This window comes from Neoarius graeffei, chromosome 4, assembly GCF_027579695.1.
Source record: "Neoarius graeffei isolate fNeoGra1 chromosome 4, fNeoGra1.pri, whole genome shotgun sequence".
NCBI classification, from domain to species: domain Eukaryota; kingdom Metazoa; phylum Chordata; class Actinopteri; order Siluriformes; family Ariidae; genus Neoarius; species Neoarius graeffei.
This window is the reverse complement of record NC_083572.1, coordinates 16672929-16700420: the sequence shown is the minus strand read 5'-3', so window position 1 is coordinate 16700420 and position 27492 is coordinate 16672929. Positions and strand designations below refer to the sequence as shown.

Here is a 27492-nt window from a genome sequence, read left to right as displayed (position 1 = left end):
AATCATTTGTTAGTGTCCACATAACATACCGCTCTGCAAATGCACGGATTTCCCACAAATGCAGATCTTCTTCAGGCACCCAGGTTTCGATGATGATTGGGCCATCCTGCTTGCCAGGCTCAGGGCGTTTGGGCCGCAGAGCGCTGGAGCGCAGGCCTTTCCTCTGCGGCGTGCACGTCTCTGCTGTAGACAAAAGCAGACACAACTTCAGTCTCCTCTTAACAGCTGCCCAGTGGATGGAATTTAAAAGGAGATCCGAAACATTATGCTATTTAACTAAATGATCGGCATATGCCTACTGTAAACGAACTAGCCACAGGGACTTATTCTCCAAGACTGCAGCCAGTAATTGACAACTTCGATAGCCAAGAAAGTTGGAAGAACACAAACAAATGTCAGTAATATCTGATATGTACTGAGTGACCTTGTTATTTAATTGGGAATTGTTCTGAAGTCGTATCACTTGACTGAAATGGCAAAATAATTTTTTTTTTGCATGTTTAAAAAAAAAAAACACAACCAGAAAAACAGACAATAGATGAACTGAATCGCAAAATCATATTATTAGAAGGTGCTCTCTGACCTCTAGGCGTTTCAGGGACCCCAAGAGGACAAATGATCTTCCGTATGCAGTATTCTGACCGGATACCATAAGGGCCGACGTCTCTGCGCTTGATGATCTCCGTGGTGGTGATTTCAGTCTCGGATGTTTCTGCGTCACACACAGTAGGAAGACGGTATATTAAGGGTGTGCATGTGTAATATAATATACAACTAATTATTAAAATACTGAAGTTACGGTTTGGTTATAGGGGTGTTCACATGGCAACTTTTACTGCGGTGTAGCACCGGGGCTGCCCCGGTAGAGCGTTCACACGGTACAAAGTTATACCGGTGTACCCCCTGAAAGCTGCTTAAACCGGTGCAAATCTAACCCTGCTCGGGAGGTGGTTTAAGAAATGTAAATGCTAGTTTGCGGGGCAGCACCGATATAAAATGGGACGTCTGAACGCTACAGGGGTAGACTCGCTACGCGTGACGAGAGTTGATTACATACAGGCATTGCATAATTTGCATTCTGGTATTTTGCGCTTCCAAAATGGCGAATATCAACAACAGAACTGCCGGTCTTCCAGTGTTGCCAGATTGGGCGGTTTTAAGTGCATTTTGGCGGATTTGAACATATTTTGGGCTGAAAAACGTCAGCAGTATCTGGCAACACTGGTGTCTTCATCCACGTTGTTTTCCCGGCGCTTGGTGATGCCATGACAACCGGGAAAAGGAAGTACATTTTCACGCATGCGCATATTTCATTTCCGCATTATTACTATCGTATAGCACGGTCGCAAAAACTGCCGTGTGAACACAAGTGGGGCTGCACCGGTGCTAACACGCTTCTCTCTAGTAAGCAGGTTTGTGACATGTGAACGCTCCACAAAATTTACACCGGTGTAAGATATATCGCAACAAAATACATCGGTGCAGCATCGATGCAAATATGTGCTGTGTGAACACCCCTTATTTCTTACTCTGAGAAGTCAAAATTTGTTTTCGGAGCAAATTTGATTTATTTCCAATTATTCTCACTTGGTCACAATGAGTCAAAAGTTCGTACACCCATGCTGATTCGTAGGCGTTTCTGTATTTTTGACCATCTTCTACATTGTAGAGCAATACTGAAGACATCAAAACTATGAAATAACATATGAAACATATCCGGAATTATGTAGGAAACAAAATGTTTGTTTTAGACTCTTTAAAAGGTGTCCAGCGTTTACCTTGATGTCGATTTACACACTACTGGCATTATCTTCACCAGCTTCATGAGGTAGTCACCTGGAATGCTTTTCAGTTAATAGGTTAAAATAAAACACCTAGTTAATAATAAAAATACAGTAAATAGCCCTATTCCATACTGTTGTAATCCATATTGTCTAGAACCGCTCAACTAAGTAAACAGAAACGACATCCAGTCAAGTTTCATGAAATTCCTCCAAAAATTGAGAGAGTTGATTTCAGAAGCTGAGCACCCTTCCTGGTTCGGATGGACATCGCCACGACATAATCCCCCTTCGGGCCTTTCGGCCAGCGGGGGATAAAAATTGTGAGGGAAGTTGATTTCAGAAAGCAAGCACACCTTGATGAAATTACCAAAGTACGAGTTGGTTAATAATCAAGGGCATAACGCTGGTAAAATTTGCCCAAATTAAACGAAATTCCAATATGCGTATAACTGTCATATAACAAAGCCTTTTGCCAAGTTTGGTGAAATTCCTCCACAAATTGAGAGAGGAGTTGATTTCAGAAGAACGTACACCCTCGTGAAATTGTCAAAGTAGAAGTTATTTCATCAAAGGTTAAAAACTCTGGTAAAATTTTCACAAACGAAATTAAATTGAATTATGCGTATTACCGTCATATAACAAGGCCTTTTGCCAAGCTTTGAGAAATTTGTGCAAAAATCATGAGAGGAGTTGATGTCAGAAGGCGAGAACACCTTCACAGAATTGTGAAAGTACAAGGTCGTTAATCAAGGGCTGCAACTTTGGTAAAATGCGACCGAATCAAACAAAATAATATGCGTATTACAGACATACAACAAAGAATCCTGCCAAGTTTGGTGAAATTCCTCCACAAATTGTGAGAGGAGTTGATTTCAGTACGAGAGTACCCTTCCCAGGACGGATGGATGGACATTGCCACGACATAATCCCCCTTTGGGCCCATGGGTGTAGCGGATGCGGGGTACGCGGGGGACATGTCCCCCGCACTTCCCGTATTTGTGCCCTCTGTCCCCTGCACTTTTTACAGCCATTACAACCACTCAATTCATTTTTAACATGTGGAAACGCGTTTTTCAGAGCCGCCTCTAAACGCATCATGAGCAGGCGGAGCTAAGGCGGCAAACAAACACCGCTGTCGTGTGCGATCGGAGACGCCTGAGAAAATATTGTATGAGTATCTTTGGTGTGATTCAGATCTGGGCAGCGCTTCTGTATGTTCAGCAAACCAGCCAAGAGGCTAAAGACTTTAGACAGTTTTTTTTTCAAACAAACCGTGAAAGTTGAGTAATGCTGTTGAATGTAGATAATGTTTAGCTACAAGATGACAAACAGATGTCAATTTAAGCCTAGGTCACAACCGGACGTACGATTTTTTGGCCGTGCGATTTTTGGCGTTTCCCAAATCGCTGCGTTTTTTTTTTTGTTCGTGGAGAAAGACGCACGTTGGCCGCAAGTTTGTCTTGCAACCTGAGAAAAACGTAAGCGCCCGTAGAGTTTGGTTGACATGACAAAGAACCTCTGCGGCCGGTCTGCGGCCAGTCTACGGCTCGAAAATCAGCACGTCACACGCGCGCCCTCTGTGCGTTTCTTGCACGTAGACCGGCCGTAGGAGCACGTACGGCCGGTTGTGACCTAGGCTTTAGTTAGTTAAGCTAGCTAGCTAACTTAGAGGCGGTAGTAACTAGTTACATTTACTCCGTTACATTTACTTGAGTAACTTTTTGGATAAATTGTACTCTTAAGAGTTGTTTTGTTGCAAAATACGTTTTACTTTTACTCGAGTAATATTATTCTAAAGTAACAATACTCTTACTTGAGTAACGTTACTATTTTGGCTACTCTCAGATTACTCACTTCTGGGTAGAAAATAAGAATATAAATGTACGTGTCTTCCTTTGACTTATTTTTGTAAAGATTTAATTTATTTTTGTGGTAGTTGAAGTTTAAAGTACATGAATTTGCTGATTATTATTACTGCTTTCCTAATTCTATTTCAAAATGTTGCTTTCCACATATTTTTTTAATCTTTATTGCCACAATAGAAAGAGCAGGGTGAGAGAGGAGACAGTGGACCAGAGGCCAACAGGGATGATTATGCAGGGTCACAGGTGAGAAGAGAATATAACCAGCTGTGTCACTACTACTATTCTTAATTCTATTTATAAATTACTGTATTCGGCAGCAGGCATAGGTCCTACCATTTTTCTTAATTGATTAATCTTAATGTTGATATGTTTATTGTCACTTTCACTTGTCACTTTTTTTTTTTAAAGATATTTTTTTGGGCTTTTTCCACCTTTATTGGATAGGACAGTGTAGAGACAGGAAATGAGCGGGAGAGAGACGGGGAGGGATCGGGAAATGACCTCAGGCCGGAATTGAACCTGGGTCCCCGGATTTATGGTATGGCGCCTCATCCACCTGAGCCACGACGCCCCCCACTTGTCACTTCTTGACATATAGTCACACATATACCAGTACGATAGTGGTATAACTGTATCGATACAAAGTATACCGGTACAGTTTAGTGCATCTGTCCACACTAGTGAGAAATGTTTGCGGTTTTCTTTCACGGTAGTTGAAATGCGCGTGCGCGAAATGTTTCCGTGGTTACCGAGTAACTTCCTTCCGAGAATATGGCAGATGAAACAACGTGTGTGTGCTTTTTGTTGTCAATGTACAGTCTGTATTTCTGGTGGTCATTTATTCAGTCGAATCGTATAAAACGCGCGAGGCAGTTGAGAAAGAAACAAAGAAAACGAATCTCCCTTTCTCCCCCCTCACTTTCTCCCTCTTCCCTTCTCTTCCCCTCCCTCTCTCCCTCTTTCCCCCCTCCCTCTTTCCCCCCTCCCTCTCTCCCTCTTTCCTTCTCTTCCCCTCCCTTTCTCCCTCTTTCCTTCTCTTCCCTTCCCTTTATCCCTCTTTCCTTCTCTTCCCCTCCCTTTTCCCCTCTTCCTCCTTTCTTCCTCCCTCCCTTTCTCCCCCCTTTCTTTGCTCCATGTAGCTCCACGGTCGTTTTGAGCCATTTTGACGTTTTATTTAAAGCTGGAAAGCACGTGCGTATTGCCGGAAGAAGTAGGAATGGTTCACTGCGCATGCGCATTATATTTGCATCGATACAGAACCGCTTCATCTGTCCACACTACAGCGAAACGCTACAGTACCGATATGAAACCCATACATTTGTGGGTTTCGTACCGATACAGTTATACCGCTACAGTACCGGTATAGTTGCTAGTGTGGACAGGTGTTGCAGTACGAAAGTAGTATCGTATCGGTACAAAATCTCTAGTGTGGACAGGGTATTATGTGGCTTGTTAGCCTGTTACCTTGTCACTTCCACTCAATTTTGGTGCTGATCATTTTTAACAGGAATGGTGTTTTACACAACTTTTGGTGTTCGGTGTTGTCATTTGGTACTTAATTATCTGGCTGTAGATGCTCCAGGGTCATTCTATGTCAACTCAACCAGAGTTTGGCAGCTTTAGATTTTGATAGTATACCGTTTTTCAAGAACTAAAGTCGGTTCCCTGGTGCTGTGCTGTTTGTGGTTCTTTAGCTGCTAAGGAGAGGTGCAATTGAATGCGAGAGGATGATAAATCGCTCAATAGACCTCTGAACAATTTGTCCCCCTCACTTCTAAAATGATGGCTACGCCCCTGTTTGGGCCTTTCGGCCAGCGGGAGATAAAAAGCATTGAATTAGAAGGTGCTCAAATTTTAACTGGTACTGTAGTAAGCTAGTTAAGTGCATTAATACAGATTAAGGGAATGAACAAATACAGTGATGTACTGTAGCACATCCAATATTTTACTCAACTTCAGCTCGCGTCTTTATTTTCGCAATCCCTCCATTTACAAACATATGAAACGCAAATGTGGCTAAAAGACGTCTGGAGAAAAGTGCAATCAATCCATCCATCATCCAAATACAATGGCTACTTTGAAGAATCAAAAATATGAAACATTATCTTTTACACTTTTTGTTTACCATATAATTCCATAGGGGCGGCACAGTGGTGTAGTGGTTAGCGCTGTCGCCTCACAGCAAGAAGGCCCGGGTTCGAGCCCCATGACCGGCGAGGGCCTTTCTGTGCGGAGTTTGCATGTTCTCCCCGTGTCCGCATGGGTTTCCTCCGGGTGCTCCGGTTTCCCCCACAGTCCAAAGACATGCAGGTTAGGTTAACTGGTGACTCTAAATTGACCGTAGGTGTGAATGTGAGTGTGAATGGTTGTCTGTGTCTATTGGCCCTTTTCCGCTACCCTTTTTCAGCTCACTTCAGCCCGACACGGCTCGCGTTTCGACTACCTCAGAGCGGCGCGACTGGGCTCGCTTCAGCCTTACTCAGCACCCAAAACTCGCACGGTTTTGGAGTGGGGCTGAAGCGAGCCAAACCGAGCCGAGTGGGGCTAGGGGCGTGAGGAGACACTCCCCTGTGCACTGGTTGGTGAGGAGGAGTGTCCTCACATGCCCACACACGCCCCGCGAGCATGCTGGGATCTGTAAACACCGTAAACCCAGAAGAAGAAGAATTATGAAGCCTTATGCGCCTCGCCTCATCTATACGCTCTTGCCAGTATCTGTTGGTGTTGTCGGTGACAACAAGCCACAGCACCAAGACCAGCAACACTAACGACTCCATGTTTATTGTTTACTATCCGGGTCGTGAGACTACCGCTTAAAAGGTCACTGATGTCACTGTTTGCGCCGCCTAACGACATCACGTGACGTCCACCCACTTTCGCTAACTCCACCCAATGTGTCCACCCACTTCCAGCCAGCACGGTTCAGCGCGGTTGCAGTCGAACTGCAACTCCAACAGCCCCACTCAGCTCGACTCAGCACGGCACGGCTCAGCCCGACTCAGCCGCGTTGGTAGTGGAAAAGCGGCATATGTGTCAGCCCTGTGATGACCTGGCGACTTGTCCAGGGTGTACCCCGCCTTTCGCCCGTAGTCAGCTGGGATAGGCTCCAGCTTGCCTGCGACCCTGTAGAACAGGATAAAGCGGCTAGAGATAATGAGATGAGATATAATTCCATACGTTATTTCATATGGATGTCTTCAGTATTGTTCGACAGCGTAGAAAATTGTCAAAATACAGAAACACACATGAAGGCGTAGGTGTGTCCAAACTTTTGACTGACCAGCACTGTAGATAAAAGTAATAGCGCCAAGAAAACCGGATTTGTATCCTATGAATAGTGCTGATACAGTAGGTTTAAACACTGAACCAAACCAACAAAAATGACCAGTATAAACAGACGTTACCTGTGCGTGTAGTCCCAGCATTAGACGAAGGTTTTACAGCCATGTCGTCCCAGCGAAGACATGCCCAAAGAAGCCGCAACATCAGACTCACCCCTGCTATCGAATTCACGGTCTGGAGACGATACCTAAAGTCCAACAAGAATCATTTTAAACTTAACAGATACCCTGTAATTGAACTTTTCCAGAGGCTGTATTTCATCTCATGCATTTTTTACCTTTGCTGGGTTCCCCCCCATTTCTGGGTTTGGTGTTTGCATCAGTAAAATAATACATCACATTTTGGCTTTGCCCAAAGTTAAACACTGCACTGCTGGCACATTTATTTCTCTTGGGTGATTTAAAAAAGTCGAATGTTTTGAAACCGAACATATGAGGAAGGATATCACGTTTTCCCCAACCGCCAATATGAAGGGAAGAAAACATAAAAGAAGGAAAATGTGTCTGAATTTTTCATGGCTCCACTGGTGCGTCCTGAACGTTAAGTGAAAATGACTAACGAGCATCGAGTTTTGAGTATATCGTCTATGAAAACAAAGTGCATGACACTAGAGCGATGATGCCAGCTGGGACCAGGCCAAAACAGAACCGTGTTACATTAACAGAACTCAAAGACGTCGCAAGTCTTAAGGGGTGTTCACATGGCAACTTTTACTGCGGTGTAGCACCGGGGCTGCCCCGGTAGAGCGTTCACACGGTACAAAGTTATACCGGTGTAGCCCCTGAAAGCTGCTTAAACCGGTGCAAATCTAACCCTGCTCGCGAGGTGGTTTAAGAAATTTACTCCGGAGTAAATGCTAGTTTGCGGGGCAGCACCGATATAAAATGGGACGTCTGAACGCTACAGGGGTAGACTCGCTACGCGTGACGAGAGTTGATTACATACGGGCATTGTTGCCAGATTGGGCGGTTTGAAGTGCATTTTGGCGGATTTGAACATATTTTGGGCTGAAAAACGTCAGCAGTATCTGGCAACACTGATGTCTTCATCCACGTTGTTTTCCCGGCGCTTGGTGATGCCATGACAACCGGGAAAAGGAAGTACATTTTCACGCATGCGCATATTTCATTTCCGCATTATTACTATCGTATAGCACGGTCGCAAAAACTGCCGTGTGAACGCAAGTGGGGCTGCACCGGTGCTAACACGCTTCTCTCTAGTAAGCAGGTTTGTGACGTGTGAACGCTCCACAAAATTTACACCGGTGTAAGATATATCGCAACAAAATACATCGGTGCAGCATCGATGCAAATATGTGCCGTGTGAACACCCCTTTAGTTTCAAGACTTCTTACCCGAGAGAGGAAATGGAAAAAAATGGAATGATTTAATCCATTTTTTTTACATAAAATCAACCAGAACTTTTTTTGCCCACTGACCCCATTTTAGGGGCTCACATTCTGAAATTCTGCACTCACTGAATCTAATGACAGGACTGGCGTTGTACTGCAGCTTATTAAATTTAGGTGATGTCGTCGAAAGTGCACATGCCGTTTTGGTCAGAAAGCTCCTTTTACACCAAAAGGACTAGTTTGGTAAATGTAATGTGCATATTTCTATAAATCCTAGCCAGAGATTTTTCACTTGGACACTTTGTGGCAGCTACCACTTTCATACCAGAGCACATGCTGCTCCAGTTGGCTACAAACTGAAAGGAGATCCGCAGAGCCATGGCCTCGCTTTTCGTTTATAAATACCTTGAGACCTCAAGAAAGGCACAGGAATAGTTTTAAGCGTTAACAACAAATCTAATATAGTCATTTTTACGATTAAAGTGATTCATATAGGTAGGGGTCTGAGTGAAGGACCTTGACGTCATAGCAGGAAGGCCATCGGTCTCGTCACCATTTCCGCTATACCAGGGTTTCCCAAAGTGTGGTGCGCACACCCCCGGGGGTGCGTGAGCTGCCACTAGGGGGTGCACAAGATAAAAAAAATGTAATGGCGATTTTTAACTCCTCTTCTACGCCATAACGGTTCTGCAGTAGTATGTGGCTTCATTCATTCATTCGCGATGCTCAACTGGTTGAACTCGGCAAAACTAAACGCGCCACCACAAATCAGGGATGAAGGAGGAGAAACCCCAACAGATAGGGAGGAATTGGGGGCAATTGGTGAGGAGGAGAGAAGAGAGGGAGACGGGATTGCAGCGGATTAATTGTATCTCTTTAAAATGCATATGTTCGTAATTATCATTGCTATTTTTACTGTTATTATATGTTAAATTTTGCAAATTAAATTTATTCTCAATTCATTTTCATAACCTTGGAATGACAGGGTTGTGTTGCTAGTGTTTTAAACACGGATGAAAATCATATATTTTCCCCATATCTGGCTGGTAGACTACATGCCTCGATGTGATCTCCCTTTGTAATGAATTTGCGCATTTACCGTGTTGCAACGTTTTAAAACCGTTACATTTCAATCAAATTCTATCTAATTCAAATACGAGAGCGCATAATATGTTAATGTGATTCGATGTTCTCATTCAAGCACGACGTGCTGCCTTTGTAAGAAAGCTTTGGTGTTTTTTTTTTTTTTTTTCACTTTTGTGGTTTCCTGCAGGTGTGGCAAACGATGTTTGTTATCATTTTAGCATGATTAAAGATGCTGCCTTTATAAGAAAGCGTGTGTTTTTTGAAACTGGGGAACTGGGGGTGCGTCAACCTGGTTGGAGTATAGAAGGGGGTGCGCGGCCAAAAAAAGTTTGGGAACCGCTGCGCTATACTAAAACACAGCTGACTGCAACTCCGAGCCTCCATTTTGAGCTAATTTATCGCCATGCCACGGAGATGTGTTTTTGGCAGGTGCAGCAACACGACAGAAGGTGGATTTATGTTGCATTCATGGGCCAAGAATGTTCAAACTGCAAAGATTTGGACGCGTTTTGTGAGAAGTTCATGGGCACATTAGGCGCCTACGAAGTGGTCTCTCCCCTGCTCTGCACATTTTACTAAAGACTCGAACGAGACCTCTGATCTGTTGAGGAGCGTTGGCTACAAGTCCGTATTGAAAGAGGGTGCAGTACCAACAATTAAATAACACTACAAGAAAAGGAAAGTAAGTTCAGTTGCACCAGTTCTCCTGGAGTGGAGCGTGAGCCAAAGGTTGTTGATAAAACCCAGGACGGAAATTGACATATTATTGCTCAGGCAGTGACCTCCCCGTGGTTGTTACTAAAACCGGTGACATCCTGTCCCGGGTTTTAGTAATTGCCTGAGCCGAACAGTAATGGCGGAGTACTCAGTATGGAGAAAATGGAGAATGAGTGGACCAGCCGTCTGATTCCTCCACTGGATATGCTCGCCTCAGCAGTAATATCTCACCCTTACGTGGAAGAAGCGAATAAACGGAGAACTGAACGAACAACTGAAAGTCAGATTGTTTCAAAAATAATCTGCCACGAGGTCGGCCTTCAAGAAGCGAGAACACAGACGGGTAAGCTCCGACTCTCATTTGGATACAAAACAACAAAAACACCACGTTGTTTACCTGCATTTAGATTAATACATGTAACTTGTATTGTGTGTTTAAGTTACCGGTATAAGATTATTTAATTTGCTTCAGAATGTGATCGTCTCAGTTCATCTGATTATTTAATTAGCCTTTTATCAGTGAAAATGCATGCATGTACATGCATGTTGCATAAGTTATAACACCCATCCTGTTTTAATAAGAGTCAACCCACAATCAGTGAAGTCAAATCAGTCTTAGTTGAGCAAGTCGGTGACGGTATTACTTATCTTCATTGTAAATTTTTATTTATATGACTTTGGTCTATAGCTGTCAAAGGCCTCGGCCTTAAAACCGGTTCCTGCTGTGACATCACGCGCTCAGGGCTGGCGGGCTCAGCGGGGCAGCTCGAATGCCAACTTTGCGGCAATTTTACCTCTCAAATATATATATATATATATATATATATATATATATATATATATATATATTTTTTTTTTTTTAAATGCCCATTTATGCAGCATACAAGAGTCAAGGATGGAGATACTATCCACTCAGACATTTATTTAAAAAAATAAAAGGTTCTGCCTATCTGCTTGAAAGGGATCCTCCAGTGGATTTACTCTTAAAACCCAAGTATTTGTAGATTTCAACATTCATTTTCGAAGACCAAATACTGTCCTAGAAAAAATTATTTTTATTAAAATACCAGATGGGCCTCCCGCAGAAATGACCTATGTGATGACGTAGCTTAGTGGAAGCTTGGAGCAACTGGGCTCTTTAGGCAGCTGGGCCATAGAAGGTTCACGCTGCATGCTGCACGCGTGTAAAGAAAAGTGGACAAACGTAGCATGACTTGCTCTGGGCCATAGAACGACGTTCACGTTGCACGCTGCACACTTCACGCGTGAAGCGAGAAATGAACATGCACACTTTTTTCTAGGCGTGAAGATGGAAATTCCAGTCAATGCTGCAGTCACCGCCGCGCCAGCCAATCAGAACGGGTCTAGGGAGATAACTCTATGCTTTCAGGGGAAAACTTCAGAAAAAATATAATTGAATGGTATAATTGAAAAATAGTTCTTCATCGGGATTGTCAAGCAGATTATAGAATGTTCGGTGAAATTCACCACGGGTTTCTCTCAGAAGGAAGTGTTCTCGTCTCCAAATTCTGTTCCTTTTTCTCTTCCTCTGTCTCAGTAAAAGCAGAATGAGGCAATCGTCGTCATCCAAAGAGTCCATATTGTTGGTTACTCGGTCAAAGTAGAACAGACGCAACACGTGAACATCCAAGCATGAAGTTTAATGGCCCAGGGTCCGGTTCTTCATGTGAACGTGTAGCGTGTAGCATGCAGCGTGAACCTTCTATGGCCCAGCTGCCTTACCGTATATCCTCCGCTTACATCGTGGTTTTGCTAGTAGAGTTTGAATGAATCATCTAATGAGACGCTTTCATCTCCCAACCAAAAAAAAAAAAAAACCCCACTGGATTATCTTGTCTTCGAAGACAGCCGTCTCTGCCTGGGTTTCAACATTGACTGGTTCATCTGTTTGCACAGCAATTGCTGGGTTTCAGTCACGTGACTTTTCTTAGCAGTTTTACCGGAAGTGAAATAGCTGGTGGTCTAAACGGCTGCCGTAGTGCAAACAACTAGCGATAAGTTATCAGAGTACGCTCGTAATCTAGAAGCCACTGCTCGCTTTAGATATATTCAGAGGATTGCTGTGTGCAATAGAATAGACCCCTACAGTCTGGGAAAGAAGGATTTGTCATACGATCTCGAAAACTACCCTTCAATCGAGTTCCCCGACATCTCGAACTATCTGGTGTTGCAGACATCCTTCTACACCGCAAAACAGACGAAAGTGTGGAAGAGTATGGATGCTTACAAATTTTTTTTCTTGATTCTCACTTGTGTTGGCTCTTATGTCTCAGGTAAATCATTCACAAAGCTCATCAGAAACCCCTTTAAAGACCTGGATCTTAGTTAAACAAGACGGAGAAGTGATCACGGCGCTTTGTACTGTAACTGGATGGCTGGGTAAGAATTTTGTCGTGACCTTCATGCATATGGACTTTGTGAGGAGTGAGGAGGAAACAAAGAAACAGCCGGGAACTTTAGCGCTTCGTGACTTTAAAAAAAAAAAAGTACCGTAAAAAGTCACGACACAGCAAGAAAAGTACTTGGAAAACACTAACGCCGTAGCTGAGAGGGAAATACAAACCTTGCACCAAGTGATCACTGCAAACTCCAGCGTGCTTCGACTCGGCTCCCTTCGATTTCAGCGAGAGGTTCAAAAGCCACCTTTCTCGACGTCTTTGTGAAATCCTGTGTTCGTTCACCCTTTTTTATGAGTTCACGAGGAACCCTGAAGAAACTTTGATCAATTTCATGGTTTGATCGATTTGAACAACCCAAAAAAACGCAAGCGTAAGGTATTTTTCATGACAGCACCTTCTTCGTACAAACGTTTTGTCAAATGAGCTTCGGTAGACCACCAGCTAAAGTCTTGAATAACTAATGAGGCGAATATGACGTCACGTGAAGCCCAGCAATATCCCTCGTTCCGGTCAATTCACGTTCCGAGCACATAAATGAAAATGAAACTACGGAAATTTCAAAATGAGTGAGCTTCATGCAAAACGTTCTGATTAAGTCTCTTATCTGGAGTGCAGTCGGCCGTACCTCAAGCTCAATCTAACGCTCCGTCTCTTGATCCGTCTGCGATTGTTCTTTAGCGTCAGTGTTTTTTTTTGTTACCTGTATTTTCTTCCAGTATATGCTGAAGAGCCAACAACGCATCGGAATACTGATTACAATTCACCAGGTAAGACGCCAATAATATACTAGGGATGGATCCAGACTGATGCGCGGGCAGAAATATATGTGCGCACCGCTTGGCATCGGTCATGGGGCGTTTGTTTATTTTACCGCTAGTTGGCTACATGGGCTATAACCACTCTCAGCCAACAGACCGGGCTGAGCCGCAGTTGTAGCTGCTCTCTTAGCAAAGGGCTCGGCGTGCTCTACGACCCTGTGAAAATCCGTAGCGATCTGGTAAAATTAGTGAAAATATATTTCTGCAAAACGTGCACCTGTCAGATTCTCGGGCTGGATCCGTCCCTGTATACGACAAAGAACCATGGCAGGACAAAGTCGAAACTAACCTCCTGGTGTCGTCATCGTCTCTGTTGGTGGACTTTTGGAGCTGAACGATGGGCAAACATTGTTGGCATGGCATCGTCTTTTCATTCTGGAAGCCCTCATTAATTTTGCTTCAAGTCCATCAATTCATCAAAAACACCATGATTAAAATGCTCGGAGCATAAGTAGGGCACCGCAGACAGATTATTTTAAGGTCTTCTGGTGGCATGAAGCCATTTCTTGCGAATAGTCGGATGATTCTAGCCAGGTAAACGGCGAAAAGATATCTTCTCGTCCTTCTTTCTAGCATCATTTGGCATTTAGGCATACTTCTTTAAAAACCTATCAATTACTTGTAAAACTAACAAAACCACGATGTAAGCGGAGGATATAAAACGGCCGAGTTGCTCCAAGCTTCCACTACGCCACGTCATCGCATACGTCACTTCCGCGGGAGGCCCGTTTGGTATTTTCGTAAAAATTTATTTTTCTAGAACACCATTTGGTCTCCGGAAAATGAATCAATGACTGCTGAAATCAACGAATACTTTTACTTAACATAAATTTAAGAGTAAATCTGCTGGAGGATCCCTTTAAAGGAACAGTCCACCGTACTTCCATAATGAAATATGCTCTTATCTGAATTGAGACGAGCTGCTCCGTACCTATCCGAGCTTTGCGCGACCTCCCAGTCAGTCAGACGCAGTCAGACGCGCTGTTACTCCTGTTAGCAATGTAGCTAGGCTCAGTATGGCCAACGGTATTTTTTGGGGCTGTAGTTAGATGCGACCAAACTCTTCCGCGTTTTTCCTGTTTACATAGGTTTATATGACCAGTGATATGAAACAAGTTCAGTTACACAAATTGAAACGTAGCGATTTTCTATGCTATGGAAAGTCCGCACTATAATGACAGGCGTACTAACACCTTCTGCGCGCTTCGGCAGCGCATTGATATCTGAGCTCCGTTTCAATGCACTGCCGAAGCGCGCAGAAGGTGTTAGTACGCCTGTCATTATAGTGCGGACTTTCCATAGCATAGAAAATCGCCACGTTTCAATTTGTGTAACTGAACTTGTTTCATATCACTGGTCATATAAACCTATGTAAACAGGAAAAACGCGGAAGAGTTTGGTCGCATCTAACTACAGCCCCAAAAAATACCGTTGGCCATGCTGAGCCTAGCTACATTGCTAACAGGAGTGACAGCACGTCTGACTGCGTCTGACTGACTGGGAGGTCGCGCAAAGCTCGGAGAGGTACGGAGCAGCTCGTCTCAATTCAGATAAGGGCATATTTCATTATGGAAGTACGGTGGACTGTTCCTTTAAATATAAAAACACGTGCAAGTTGGATTATGGGCATACGCAGGAAAATATAGCGTGAATATTGTATTTTGTAGTGTTTTTAGCTGTAAACATGACTGTGTTGTACTTCACATAGCTGTTCTGAACATTACCAGTGTCTGGTGTAAAGGCCATTTGATTAAAAACAGCAGAATGCTGGATACGATGCTGCTAAAATGTTAACAAGGCCATCCTTAAAAAAAAAAATCCATTTCCTGTCCACCGGGTGAGAAAAAAATTTTCAGTCGGGAGGGAGGGATTTTTTTTTTTAAATATATGGATGGATAAGAAATCGCAATGCTGTGTTTGCTTTTTCTTTCAGTACTTTATTACAAAAGCAGACACATTTAATAAAATATGACGGTTTAATCAACTGAAACTTGTACAAAAACTTTAAGTTAGCATTTTAAATGCTGACTGCAACATTTGCAAAACTTTTACAAAAGGTACTTAAAATGTCCGACACACGGACTTTTTGTAGTTCTAAATCGAGCGTTAGGCCTAGTTCGGATGAAATTACACTATTAAAATGATCACTGAATGATTTGTTTTTCTGAATCTTTACTATTTTGTTGTTCGCTAGAATACCATTTTGCGATTTCACACTTAAGCAAATGTTTGAAAACTCCGGATCTCCTTCCTTCATGGTGGCTGCCATTTTTTTTGTGCCGCACGGCGCATGCGCAGAGCTGATTCAGTTCTATATTCTGCGCGGAATGCAGGGCTTTCCACAAGCACTGGCTGCCGGCCATACAGCCGACTACACAATTAAGTCCAGCCGGCTACTTTAATGACTTATTTTTGTAGCCCACAGGCTCTACATATTAATTTTCGATTTTAATAAAATTAAATGTTTATCTAACGGACTGACAATAATGTCAAACTGAACCGCACTCATTTAAGTTGTGATTCGCGCTGTTTGTACCGATAATAACCACAAATTCCCCGCAGACTTCGTTGATCAGGGGAGAGTAACTCATCCACGGCCAGCGCTCGAAACTAACGGTGTCCCGACGTCCCGGGGACCATAAAAAATGTAATCGGGACACAAAATTATCATATCTGGGACAATCCCGGGACAATGGAAAAAAACAGATCTAGAAAAAAAGTTCTACATTAATATTATTTACAAAGCCGTAACACATACGTAGACATTCACCTAATTTGTCAATTTTAATTTTAAAACGTTAACAGCGAAAAATACATAGCTACACTTTCGATGCACCTGCATCCGTAGGCTACAGAGCAGCGCATTCTGTTCTAGAATCTTCGGCCGGAGTCCGCATTATATGGACTTGGAATGGAATTGCTACCGCACACGCTGCGCCGACTCTTGCCAGAACAAAAATGCTTAAGTGGTTGAAGCGGACCGACCGCGGGGAAGAAACTGAAAGCCCAGACATAACGTCTCCGGGACCTTCAGGATCCAAAGTGTCATCGCCTGGTCTGCAGGCAACACTAGCAACTGAATGAACTTAATGAACACTGTTAGACACGTTATAAAATACAACAGGAATGATGTGGATGATATTGACAGAAGATACCGTCCAACAGAATAAGTGAGTTTTCTTGGTGTCTTTCTAGTTCAGAAAGTTTAGTCAGTCAGCAGCACAACTAGGCTCGGACCTGCCACTATGCTGATGTTGCTAACATTTGCACCCACGTTTCGGCAGCGAAAGTTCATAAAATGGATAACGGAAAGTTCATAAAAATGGATAACGGTAATGGATAACGGAAATTTCATAAAAACGGATAACGGTAATGGTGAAAATTATAAGTTGGCCTTATAAGTGCCAACAGATATTCAAGGTATAAGTAGATGAAATGAACATAAAAGGGGTCTTATTTTCAACTCAAGTGTACTGCAGATGTAGGGAGTTGAAACATTTTCTGAATGAGCTAGTTGGCCCCTTTAAATAAACGGGTATCTATTCATACAGTGAGATCGCCAAAGTTTAATAAACTGAAAATGCAATAACTGTAATTTTGAAATAGATGATGTATAGGACATGTGTCGCTTGTGTCTTGTGACTTATTGTAAAAATGATATAAAGGGTTCAAAATCGCATAGTTACAAATATAATAGTAACTTCATATGATAATATTAACCACTGGTTATTTCAGAGAGGAAAAAAATGGGGACACTATTGCTTCCATTCGGGACAATACAACACAGAATTCGGGACCACTGGGGGACACAAAGAAAATAAGTTCATTTCGAGCCCTGTCCACGGCCCCGACATGCGGTGTGCGCGCGCGCGCTCGGCGGAGGCAGTAGTGTGTCGGAGGGAACAGAAGCAGAGATAACGCTTATTTTGTCTCCGGTAAACCAGTCTTCTCTGGTTCAATTACGTGCTGGCATCAAAAGACACCGTTGGTTGTAAATGAAACCAAACTGAGTGGTTGGAGTGTATTTTCATACACAAATGGAGAAATGTTCGCTGAGTGTTTGTGTGGCCACCACTGCAGACCGTTGTCGTTGTTAATTCATAGCATGCTCAGCTGCGTGAATGTGTCATGCACCGAAAATAAGAGATTTACAAGCCAGGAACGCCTCATGATGCAATACGCAAGAAAAGAAAGAAGATTTACTGCCATTTTACTTTGTATTTGAGTAAAGTGAATAAATAAATGGTCTGTGGAAAATACATTTAATCCTGGGAACTGCATGCACAGGAGTTTATTTTGTGTTTACCCCCCCCGCCTGACTACTTATTTGTCATGGCTGGCCCTGGGAATGCGTAAATGTCAAGTTCGATTTTAGATTTACGAACCCGAAAAAAATGTCGAAAAACCGGCGTTAAAAAAAAAAAAATTCAACCGCACAAACGACACTCACCCGGCCGGTGGACCAGAAACAGAACATTTTTTAATAATGGCCCAATATTAGTTAACACGTAGAAATGTTAATTATTTAATATGGAAAGGAAAAAAAAATCCATTCAGCTACTTGTCAGAGATCGGTGATAAAGTTAACTGTTACAATAAATTTTATCCACAGATACTCTTCAGAAAGCATCTTTTAAGGACATGCCAACTCACCTCCAAGTGATGCCAAATGTGGGTCTGGGCGATGGGTATGGCCAGATATCTGGGGCTGGTTTGGCACTGTAGCTGAACACTGACACTTCCCTGAAGCCACCCTTGCGTGCCAGCTTCTTGAGCTCTTCACTTGGAAGAATGAAGATGCTCTTCTTGCAGCTCTTCTTGCAGCTCTTGGTGGCAAACTTGCGGTAAGTTGGAAGAGCCGTTTCAGATCGCGCCTTCTTGGTCCGAGAAAAGCGAATGAGCTGGACCCGTTCTCGCGTGGACTGCACCCGTGTTATTGCCTTGGAGACGATCCAGGATGAGTTTTCCGTTGAAGGTGCCGTGGTGGTTTTCGTTTCCTGCGTCACCGTGGTTTTGGTTGTGAGGGTAGAAACGGTGTTGCTCTGCGTCGCTGTACTGCTGCTAATCGTCTGAGACTCGGTGGTGGTTGTTATGGTGGCAGTGACTTGCGTGACCACCGTTGTATGAGAACCCCTGCTGCAGTTGCTCTCGACAAAGTCATTGCTGAGGCTCGATTCCTCTGCCGAGAGCACCGGAGAGGGAACGATTGTCCTCTGGGACACTTTGTCATCCCCGTCTAACCTGGCTTCCATTCTGCTGTGCTCTTTGCTATCCAACGTAGGCTCTGATTTGGGGATGGTCGGAGAGGATAGTGCCAGATCCTCGACGGTGACGCCAAGACGAGGCACCTTCTGTGGGGGGAGGTACTCTGGGTTTCCCCCTGCGGCGTCTGTGCCGAGATCCCCAACCAGACCGCTACTTCCGTTCACTACGGGTTTCAGAGGATCCTTGAGCGACAGAGCCTTCTTATCGTCCTCTATCCTCCGGTTGTTCACCACACTATTGGTCAGCGTCTCCTCGGTACCTGGTTCCTTAACATCCTGTCCGTTCATTTGCAAGAAACGAGAACCATTTCCTTTGCTCTCCTGTTCCCTGTACCCATCCCCATTCTCCCCTAATGACACTTTATTCACCTGAGTTGGTGTGCTTTCGCTTGTTTGCTGGTTCCCTGTGCCAAGTGATTTTTGCTCACTGCTGCCTCCAGTGGATGGGAGAACAGTACCGCTTTCACTCAGTTTTACATTATCCAGATTAACACATAGCTTATGAGAGTCCCGTAAGAAAAGTGGCGTAGTCTTTTGGATCCCAGATTGAGAGTGGCTCAGACCAGGTGTGGTACCACCTCCACCAGGCTCTCCACGCCCTACACACTCACCTGTTGACCCATTTGTCCTGGCTTCCTGGCTAACAGAATGCACCAAAGATAAAACCGGCTCTTTGGTTGACTCCTGCGCGCCCTTCTTGACTTCTGATTTAACCTCGGGCTGTATGCACGCTACTGCTCCATGTGGCTCCATTTTAAACTTGAGCCTCTGGATCACAACCTTAGGATTGGCGGAAATGGCCGACTTCTTCTGCCTTTCCTCGATGGCCTGTTGCTTGACCCGGTGCTCAAGCAGCTCGTCCAGTTTGGCGGGATCGACCCTCTTCTCGTAAGCCGTTCGGAGCAGGAAGCCCTCGCTCACGTTGACCAAGTCATAGAAGAAAGGTTTGGGTCCTTCCTTTTCCTGCTTAACACTGGCATCATCTGAACCTGCATGGTCTCTGCCCGCAGCAGACGCTGCGCGAGTGTGAAAATGTTTTTTGGTTTTTTTAATTGGTTAAAAATAACAGAAGCATGAAAATATAAAACAAGTCTTATGTAATAAAAGGTCACAAGATTATTTAAAATGAAGTCTAGAGAATTAACTCAAACTTAAGAAAATTAACACCGGAAATAAAGGCTAGTAAACAAGTAACCAAGTTGGTTTCAGGTTACAGTAGCTTGCGTCACACGTCTCCATATTGGCTATAAATATATTAAAATCAATATGAAAAGCTGACACCTTTTCCATCATCCGGCTGAGTACCGGATGCGTTTGCTTCAATGTCCATCTCCTCATCCTTCATCCCGCCTTCTCTCTTTTCATCTGTCTCTCTTTTATCCTCCTCCACGGACGTTTCAGGACTTTTGGCGATGTTCGAGAGTGCAGGATTTTTGATGCTCTTGCCAGCTTATCGCAAAGCGGAGAAAATAACAGCAGAAATATTTATAAACGAACCCATCTTTCGTTTGAGAGTAAAAACAACAAAACAAAGGAAAGAATCAATTACACTGGGGAACACAATTTTTGTTGAGTTAGGTCTGACAGCTGTTTTTAACTCATTTTTGGGTGCGGAATCCAAAACTGATCTCAGTTTTTCTCCATCACGTCAAGTTTTTGAACTATAGGATCCCTGTTTTCTTAAAAAATATGAAAAATACTGTACTTAACAGATATGTGCTTGTTTTATAAAAATTTACAAATATTGACATACAATGAAATATGAAAGAAACAGGCATGACTGCAATGTTTAACACTTATGTTTTTACAAAGGATATGGCTACTGTAATTATAATTGTGTGCAAGAAGAAGAAACCTTTATTCGTCACATGTACACTTCAAGCACAGTGAAATTCATCCTCTGCATTTAACCCATCTGAAGCAGTGAACACACGCGCACACACCCAGAGCAGTGGGAGCAGTCAGGGGTTCGGTACCTTGCTCAAGGGCACCCCATGTTAACCTAACTGCATGTCTTTGGATTGTGGGGAGGAAGGAGGAAACCCACGCAGACAACATGCAAACTCCACACAGAAAGGCCCTCGCCGGCCGCTGGGTTCAAACCCGGAACCTTCTTGCTGTGAGGCGACCGTGCTAACCATTACACCACCGTGCTGCCTGTGCAAGTAGTTAAGGTAAAAATTTACATTTATAGCTCTTTCTGGAGTGTTCAACTTGAGGACTATCGCGTTTGATGCTCCAACAATAGTCAGCCATCATATTAAGGGTCGACCGATAATCGGCCTGGCTGATATATCAGGCCGATATTCTGCATTTTTAGGGTTATCGGTATCGGCCATAATTTCCACCGATATGCCGATAACATGCCTTTTTGCAGCCATTTCGTTCCTAACGCGACCGTCACTGCACGTCCTTTCCTGCACTCGCCTCTCTGAGTTCAAGAACACGGTCCCGCCCACCACAACATCTGATTTGTTTGGCACAAGAGATATAGCCAATCGACACGTGTAGCTAAACGCTGTGAACTGTTTCAAGGCGGCCGTACGGGCACTTGGGCAGAAGCGGCACAAAGGATACAGCCAATCAACACACGTAGCTAAACGCTGTAAACCGTTTCAAGGCGGCCGTACGGGCACTCGGGCAGAAGCAGATCCCACTTCAAGGTACGGACACGTTGCTTTTGCCGCAATAAGTCACAAACACACAAGTTGCAAAAGCACAACATCATTATATGTTTACATTCTTCATCTACCACTCGTTAAAATTGTCCATTTGCATCTGTGTAGCCAGGCAAACTTAGCTTACGGAAGGAAGCACTTGAATTAGCCTACAACCAACTAGTCTCGCTGAAACTACATGTAATGCTTCCTTCACTACAATATAATCCTCCTAAATTGGGAATATTGGGCTTGGGCATTAAAAGCATTAGAATGTAGATGGTTACTTGTTAAGTTGTTACATAATAAGTGAGTGATAGCCTACTTTATGTTTGATTTTACTTTTTTAAAAATGCTGCAGGCAGCTCCCTACACTTGATTTGTTATTTAAAAACTACTTGAAGTTGGTAAGTCTTACTTAGTTCTTAGTGTAAAAGAATCCAGAGTGTATTTTCATTTATTTTCCACTGAAAATGGTGAGCTGTAATATAGTAGGGAGTGATTTATTTTTTTATTGGTGAATATTTATTTTATTTCTCATTTTATTCTAACTAATGTTTGACTTTATTGTAGAAATGCTGCTGGCATCTCCCTGCACAAAATTTCATGTTCAATTTTACAATTAAACATACATTTCATGGATATGAAGGTCTGTGTCAGTGTTTAATTTCATGTGAATTATAATGTTTACATTTATGGGTTGCACATATCGGTTATCGGCATCCCAATTCCATAATAATCGGTATCGGCCCTGAAAAAAACATATCGGTCGATCCCTACATCATATGTACATCCCATCTACCCTGATAACGTTCTTCCATAACCTTCAAATAGTCTTACTACAGTGGAATTTTGCTTATCTGGAGGGTAAGCTGTGGAGAAAAAACTTGACGTGCTAGAAAAAAAAAACAAAAAAAAAAAAACACCTGACTGCAATTTTGGAATCAGCACACCAATTTCAGTTTTAAACCAGCATAAAAAAAATCTAACTCAACAGAAAATTTTTTTCAAATTGTTCCCCAGTGTTATCGGGTAACGAACTAAAACTAAACAGGAACAAGTGAAACCAAAGACTTCTTTCAGGCAGCCAGGAAAAAGAAACTGAAAACAGACTGTACAAGTCATCAATTAAAAGTCATAACTACCTTCGGTCTCTCGCCAGTAAGGGGTGTTGGTGTTCCCGGGAAGTCTTGGAACAAACCGATGGACACGGGTCTTACTGATCCAGCACCAGCCCCCATAACCAGTCACCCTGTACTCCTCTCCTTTCTGTTTCCAAACCTTTACACCCAACAATGACATACAACACAATCATCAGAACATGATTTTGTTACGTTTTTAGGTTGATTACTTGCCGTTTCCCCTGGTACAGTCAAGCTGCACAAGCAAAGCAACGAGAAATGAAATAAAAAAGAACACACAGTAAAATTAATTAAACAATAAATGACAAAGATGAAAAATTACACACCCAAAGAGTGAACAGAAAGAATATATCTGGGTCCGTCTCAGAAACTGGTCTCTCATTTGGGACATTATGGTCAAAAAATAAATTTTCTAAATTTTACTTTTTTTTTTTTGCATTTACCTAAACACTCAATGTTTCTTTTGTCATGTTTAATAAGAATAAAGATAGTATCTTGCTTTATCTGGCCTCCACTGTGGAACATTTTTGTTTACAATTCAAATGCTTTTGTAAAATTGATTTCCATATAAAATAACATCGTGAAGAATTAAAGCCCCTCCTTCACAGATGAGTGAAAACATTGAATAAATTTCCTGTTTTTGATTGCTTGGGTTAAAAATGCCAAGTTATGATGACTGAATTGATTATTCACTTAAATATGAATAATAGGATACATTTTGGGCATTTGATATGGCGAAATAGGACACAATGGAAAAATCAAGAACACACCGGAAAGATGAGAATAACGGCGGCGGTAAAAGAACAGCGACTGTACCGGCTGAAGGTCGCGCAGGTCTCTGCTGCGGCGCGCGAGCATCGGGACATCACTACCACACCGGACGGAGCGCAAGGCGGGGGCGGGGCAAAATGACTGGCCGTAGATTCTATCAAAAGTTCGATCTAAATTGACCGTGGTTGCAAAATATTGGCCAAAAATACGCAAACACTACGAAATATCAAAGTAAGATGAAAAAGAAATAACATTCTATTGCCTTATACTGCAAGACTAAAACAAAATAAAACTGTCAAAACTCACCTTTTCAGCGATAACGTCCGAACAGATCACCCGCGTAACAGAAAGACCGCAAACGGAAGCACGATCAACTTCTAACTGTTGGAGTGGAAAATTCCATTCTACACATGCACATTGTTAATGTGTGTCCTTCCCCGCACACAAATAACACGCTACGGTAAAAAATAGACCACAACTCATTTTATAGCTCAGAAATTCATACAAGACCAGCTACCATCGTAACCTATTCTGTAAGAAACCTATTCTATACCTAACATTCAGCTTTCGTTTTAAAAAACAAAATCGCAGATTTATAACTAAATTTTTATATGGTGTAGTGATTTTAAGTTACTACTTTTGGTGAGGTCGTGGCCTTGACCCTGAGGCTTTCCGTTTAGATCAAAACACACGATCGTATTGGTTTTGGGTCTGCGGAAAACGGAGTTACGACGGTGATCACATATTTTGCATGATGTTTAATTACGGTTATGATTATTCTGTGAGCGCACCGATCCTTAGGTGTATAAAGTTACAACTTAAAATACAATTAGTGATAACTGTAGACTTTTCAGTGGACTACAACCTTTTTAAGGGAATGCGATGTAGTCGACCATTTATCATGTCCCAGATCAAGCCACCATTTTTCCACAAATTTGCAGAATTTTTGCCAAATTCTGAATATTCACATCAGACATTTAGTTTTATCCGTATTATTTCTTTCATCATTTTATTTCAAATTAAAACCAACATCACCATTCAAAACCGTATAGTTTCTTGACTGAGAATATTTAGTGGGGTACCCCCACAGTACCCAGTTTCTGAGACAGACCCATATCGATCTCTTTAGGCACTGCCTAAAAGTGGCACTCCTGATGAGTCTATGAGTAAATATTTGCAAGTGCACAAAATCGACCTGAAGAGAACATTATAGCATACGCACCATCGAACTGTGTCGTGTATTTCACGTCAATAAATAGCTGCACTGTCTCGTAACAGCGGTATCAATAATAATACACATCACAGTTACGAATACATATTTATTCCTTTCTTTGACACTGCATGCCATGCGCCAGAAACACCACCATGACATTTATTATGGTGTGACTCTGCTGGGTGCCTGGTGGACAGCAGTGAACCAGCGCTTTCACTTTTCATCATGACTATAGAGAGTTATGATCAAATATCAAACTTGACGTGTCGAACAGTTGTCTGGTTACATCTATTATATGTGCATCGGAGCAGATTGCAAAGCGTGCAGACGTCATTAGGACTAATTACCATGCACCTGTTCCTGATTCGAGCGCAATCACAGCGCATACATATAAGGACTCTCGGTAACGCAGTTAGTCCTGGGTATGACTTTAAACTGCAACCGGTGGTGAGTCTCAGGTCCAGGAGGACTTGAGTACTGGAGAAAGTGGACTTATCCCTTAATCACCACTGCTTCCAGGTCCGCTCTGACCCGGAGTTATAGCACCTGCCTGGGTTAAATAGTACATTACCAATAAGGCGCCGGCAGCAGGGCGCTTTTCGGTGCAATGTGGCAGATGAACCCAACAGGGTAAATGGTACACCACTTAATGGCATGCGGAAGAGCCACTCAAATGGCATCACTCGGCAAGTCAGTCCTCACTGTGGAGCAACTTCCGTACCCGTCAGGTCTGTGGCACTTTTGTGCACCACTTGGCATCAGGTCTGGAGGTCCAGAGAGACAACACGATGGGGGCACGACATCGTTTGTCTTACCTTACTGTGCAAGGCACTTCATGAGGAGAGGAGCAGGCCTCGCAAACCAATCTCGGTTTCTGCGTGTCCTAATTAAGCAGTTATCATCGCTAGCGATGGACAGCCAACAACGACTCAGGAACACACGGACTTTGCAAAAGCCACATGTTTTGTATCGCTCTTCTGGTTTTGACCCGTGAGCATTGTATTACCTACAATATCCTGGCTGTCTCTCACTGGACCACTGCCTGTTTTTTGACTCTGCCTTCGTCTATGGTTTGGATGTGTTTGCTAGCGTGTTTTCAATAAAACTCTTCCTGCGATTACACCCATCTATCGCCCTTGCATGACAGAAACTCAACCTGTCCAACAAGATAGCGGACTAATAACTGCTGCGAATATTTTCCGTAAAACGTGTTAGTAAATTATCCCACGTTGTTGTTTAAAAAGCAAATTAAAAATAACCGTTGGATAAATACCCATCTATCTGACGTAAAAAAAAAAAAAGATGCAAATTTCGTTGTCCGGTGGTCAGGTGTTTGAAATACGTTGCCTTGCACTTATAAATCGGGTTCTCAGCGATGGTACATGTTCATACATGCGTTGTATGGTCAAGCCATCAAAAATCAGGTCGATGCATTACCTTATTCTCTTAAGTATGGAGCTCAGCTCCGCGATCAACTGACTTGCTCATGCTCAAGTTAACAGAATAGCAAAAGTACACATAACGCATCAAATACACCTCGTTTTCCACGAGCCAACTACAACCCCGATTCCAAAAAAGTTGGGACAAAGTACAAATTGTAAATAAAAACAGAATGCAATAATTTACAAATCTCAAAAACTGATATTGTATTCACGATAGAACATAGACAACATATCAAATGTCGAAAGTGAGACATTTTGAAATTTCACACCAAATATTGGCTAATTTGAAATTTCATGACAGCAACACATCTCAAAAAAGTTGGGACAGGGGCAATAAGAGGCTGGAAAAGTTAAAAGGTACAAAAAAAGAACAGCTGGAGGACCAAATTGCAACTCATTAGGTCAATTGGCAATAGGTCATTAACATGACTGGGTATAAAAAGAGCATCTTGGAGTGGCAGCGGCTCTCAGAAGTAAAGATGGGAAGAGGATCACCAATCCCCCTAATTCTGCGCCGACAAATAGTGGAGCAATATCAGAAAGGAGTTCGACAGTGTAAAATTGCAAAGAGTCTGAACATATCATCATCTACAGTGCATAATATCATCAAAAGATTCAGAGAATCTGGAAGAATCTCTGTGCGTAAGGGTCAAGGCCAGAAAACCATACCGGGTGCCCATGATCTTCGGGCCCTTAGACGGCACTGCATCACATACAGGCATGCTTCTGTATTGGAAATCACAAAATGGGCTCAGGAATATTTCCAGAGAACATTATCTGTGAACACAATTCACCGTGCCATCCACCGTTGCCAGCTAAAACTCTGTAGTTCAAAGAAGAAACCGTAACTAAACATGACCCAGAAGCGCACACGTCTTCTCTGGGCCAAGGCTCATTTAAAATGGACTGTGGCAAAGTGGAAAACTGTTCTGTGGTCAGACGAATCAAAATTTGAAGTTCTTTATGGAAATCAGGGACGCCGTGTCATTCGGACTAAAGAGGAGAAGGACGACCCGAGTTGTTATCAGCGCTCAGTTCAGAAGCCTGCATCTCTGATGCTATGGGGTTGCATTAGTGCGTGTGGCATGGGCAGCTTACACATCTGGAAAGACACCATCAATGCTGAAAGGTATATCCAGGTTCTAGAGCAACATATGCTCCCATCCAGACGACGTCTCTTTCAGGGAAGACCTTGCATTTTCCAACATGACAATGCCAAACCACATACTGCATCAATTACAGCATCATGGCTGCGTAGAAGAAGGGTCCGGGTACTGAACTGGCCAGCCTGCAGTCCAGATCTTTCACCCATAGAAAACATTTGGCGCATCATAAAACGGAAGATACGACAAAGACCTAAGACGGTTGAGCAACTAGAATCCTACATTAGACAAGAATGGGTTAACATTCCTATCCCTAAACTTGAGCAATTTGTCTCCTCAGTCCCCAGACATTTACAGACTGTTGTAAAGAGAAAAGGGGATGTCTCACAGTGGTAAACATGGCCTTGTCCCAACTTTGAGATGTTGTGTTGTCATGAAATTTAAAAATCACCTAATTTTTCTCTTTAAATGATACATTTTCTCAGTTTAAACATTTGATATGCCATCTATGTTCTAT

General features: G+C 42.9%; 1 protein-coding gene across 1 annotated transcript in view; it reads right to left on the bottom strand.

The window, feature by feature from the left end:
* LOC132884228 (nucleosome-remodeling factor subunit BPTF-like) overlaps positions 1–27492 on the bottom strand; it is a 174269-nt gene that overhangs the window by 64401 nt on the left and 82376 nt on the right. The window contains exons 13-18 of the mRNA XM_060918044.1: positions 22450–22585; positions 19929–20096; positions 18037–19663; positions 7054–7178; positions 584–712; positions 30–183 (exon numbers count right to left, since the gene is read on the bottom strand). Coding sequence (XP_060774027.1) covers positions 30–183; positions 584–712; positions 7054–7178; positions 18037–19663; positions 19929–20096; positions 22450–22585 — 2339 coding nt within the window. The remainder of the gene's footprint in view (positions 1–29; positions 184–583; positions 713–7053; positions 7179–18036; positions 19664–19928; positions 20097–22449; positions 22586–27492) is intronic.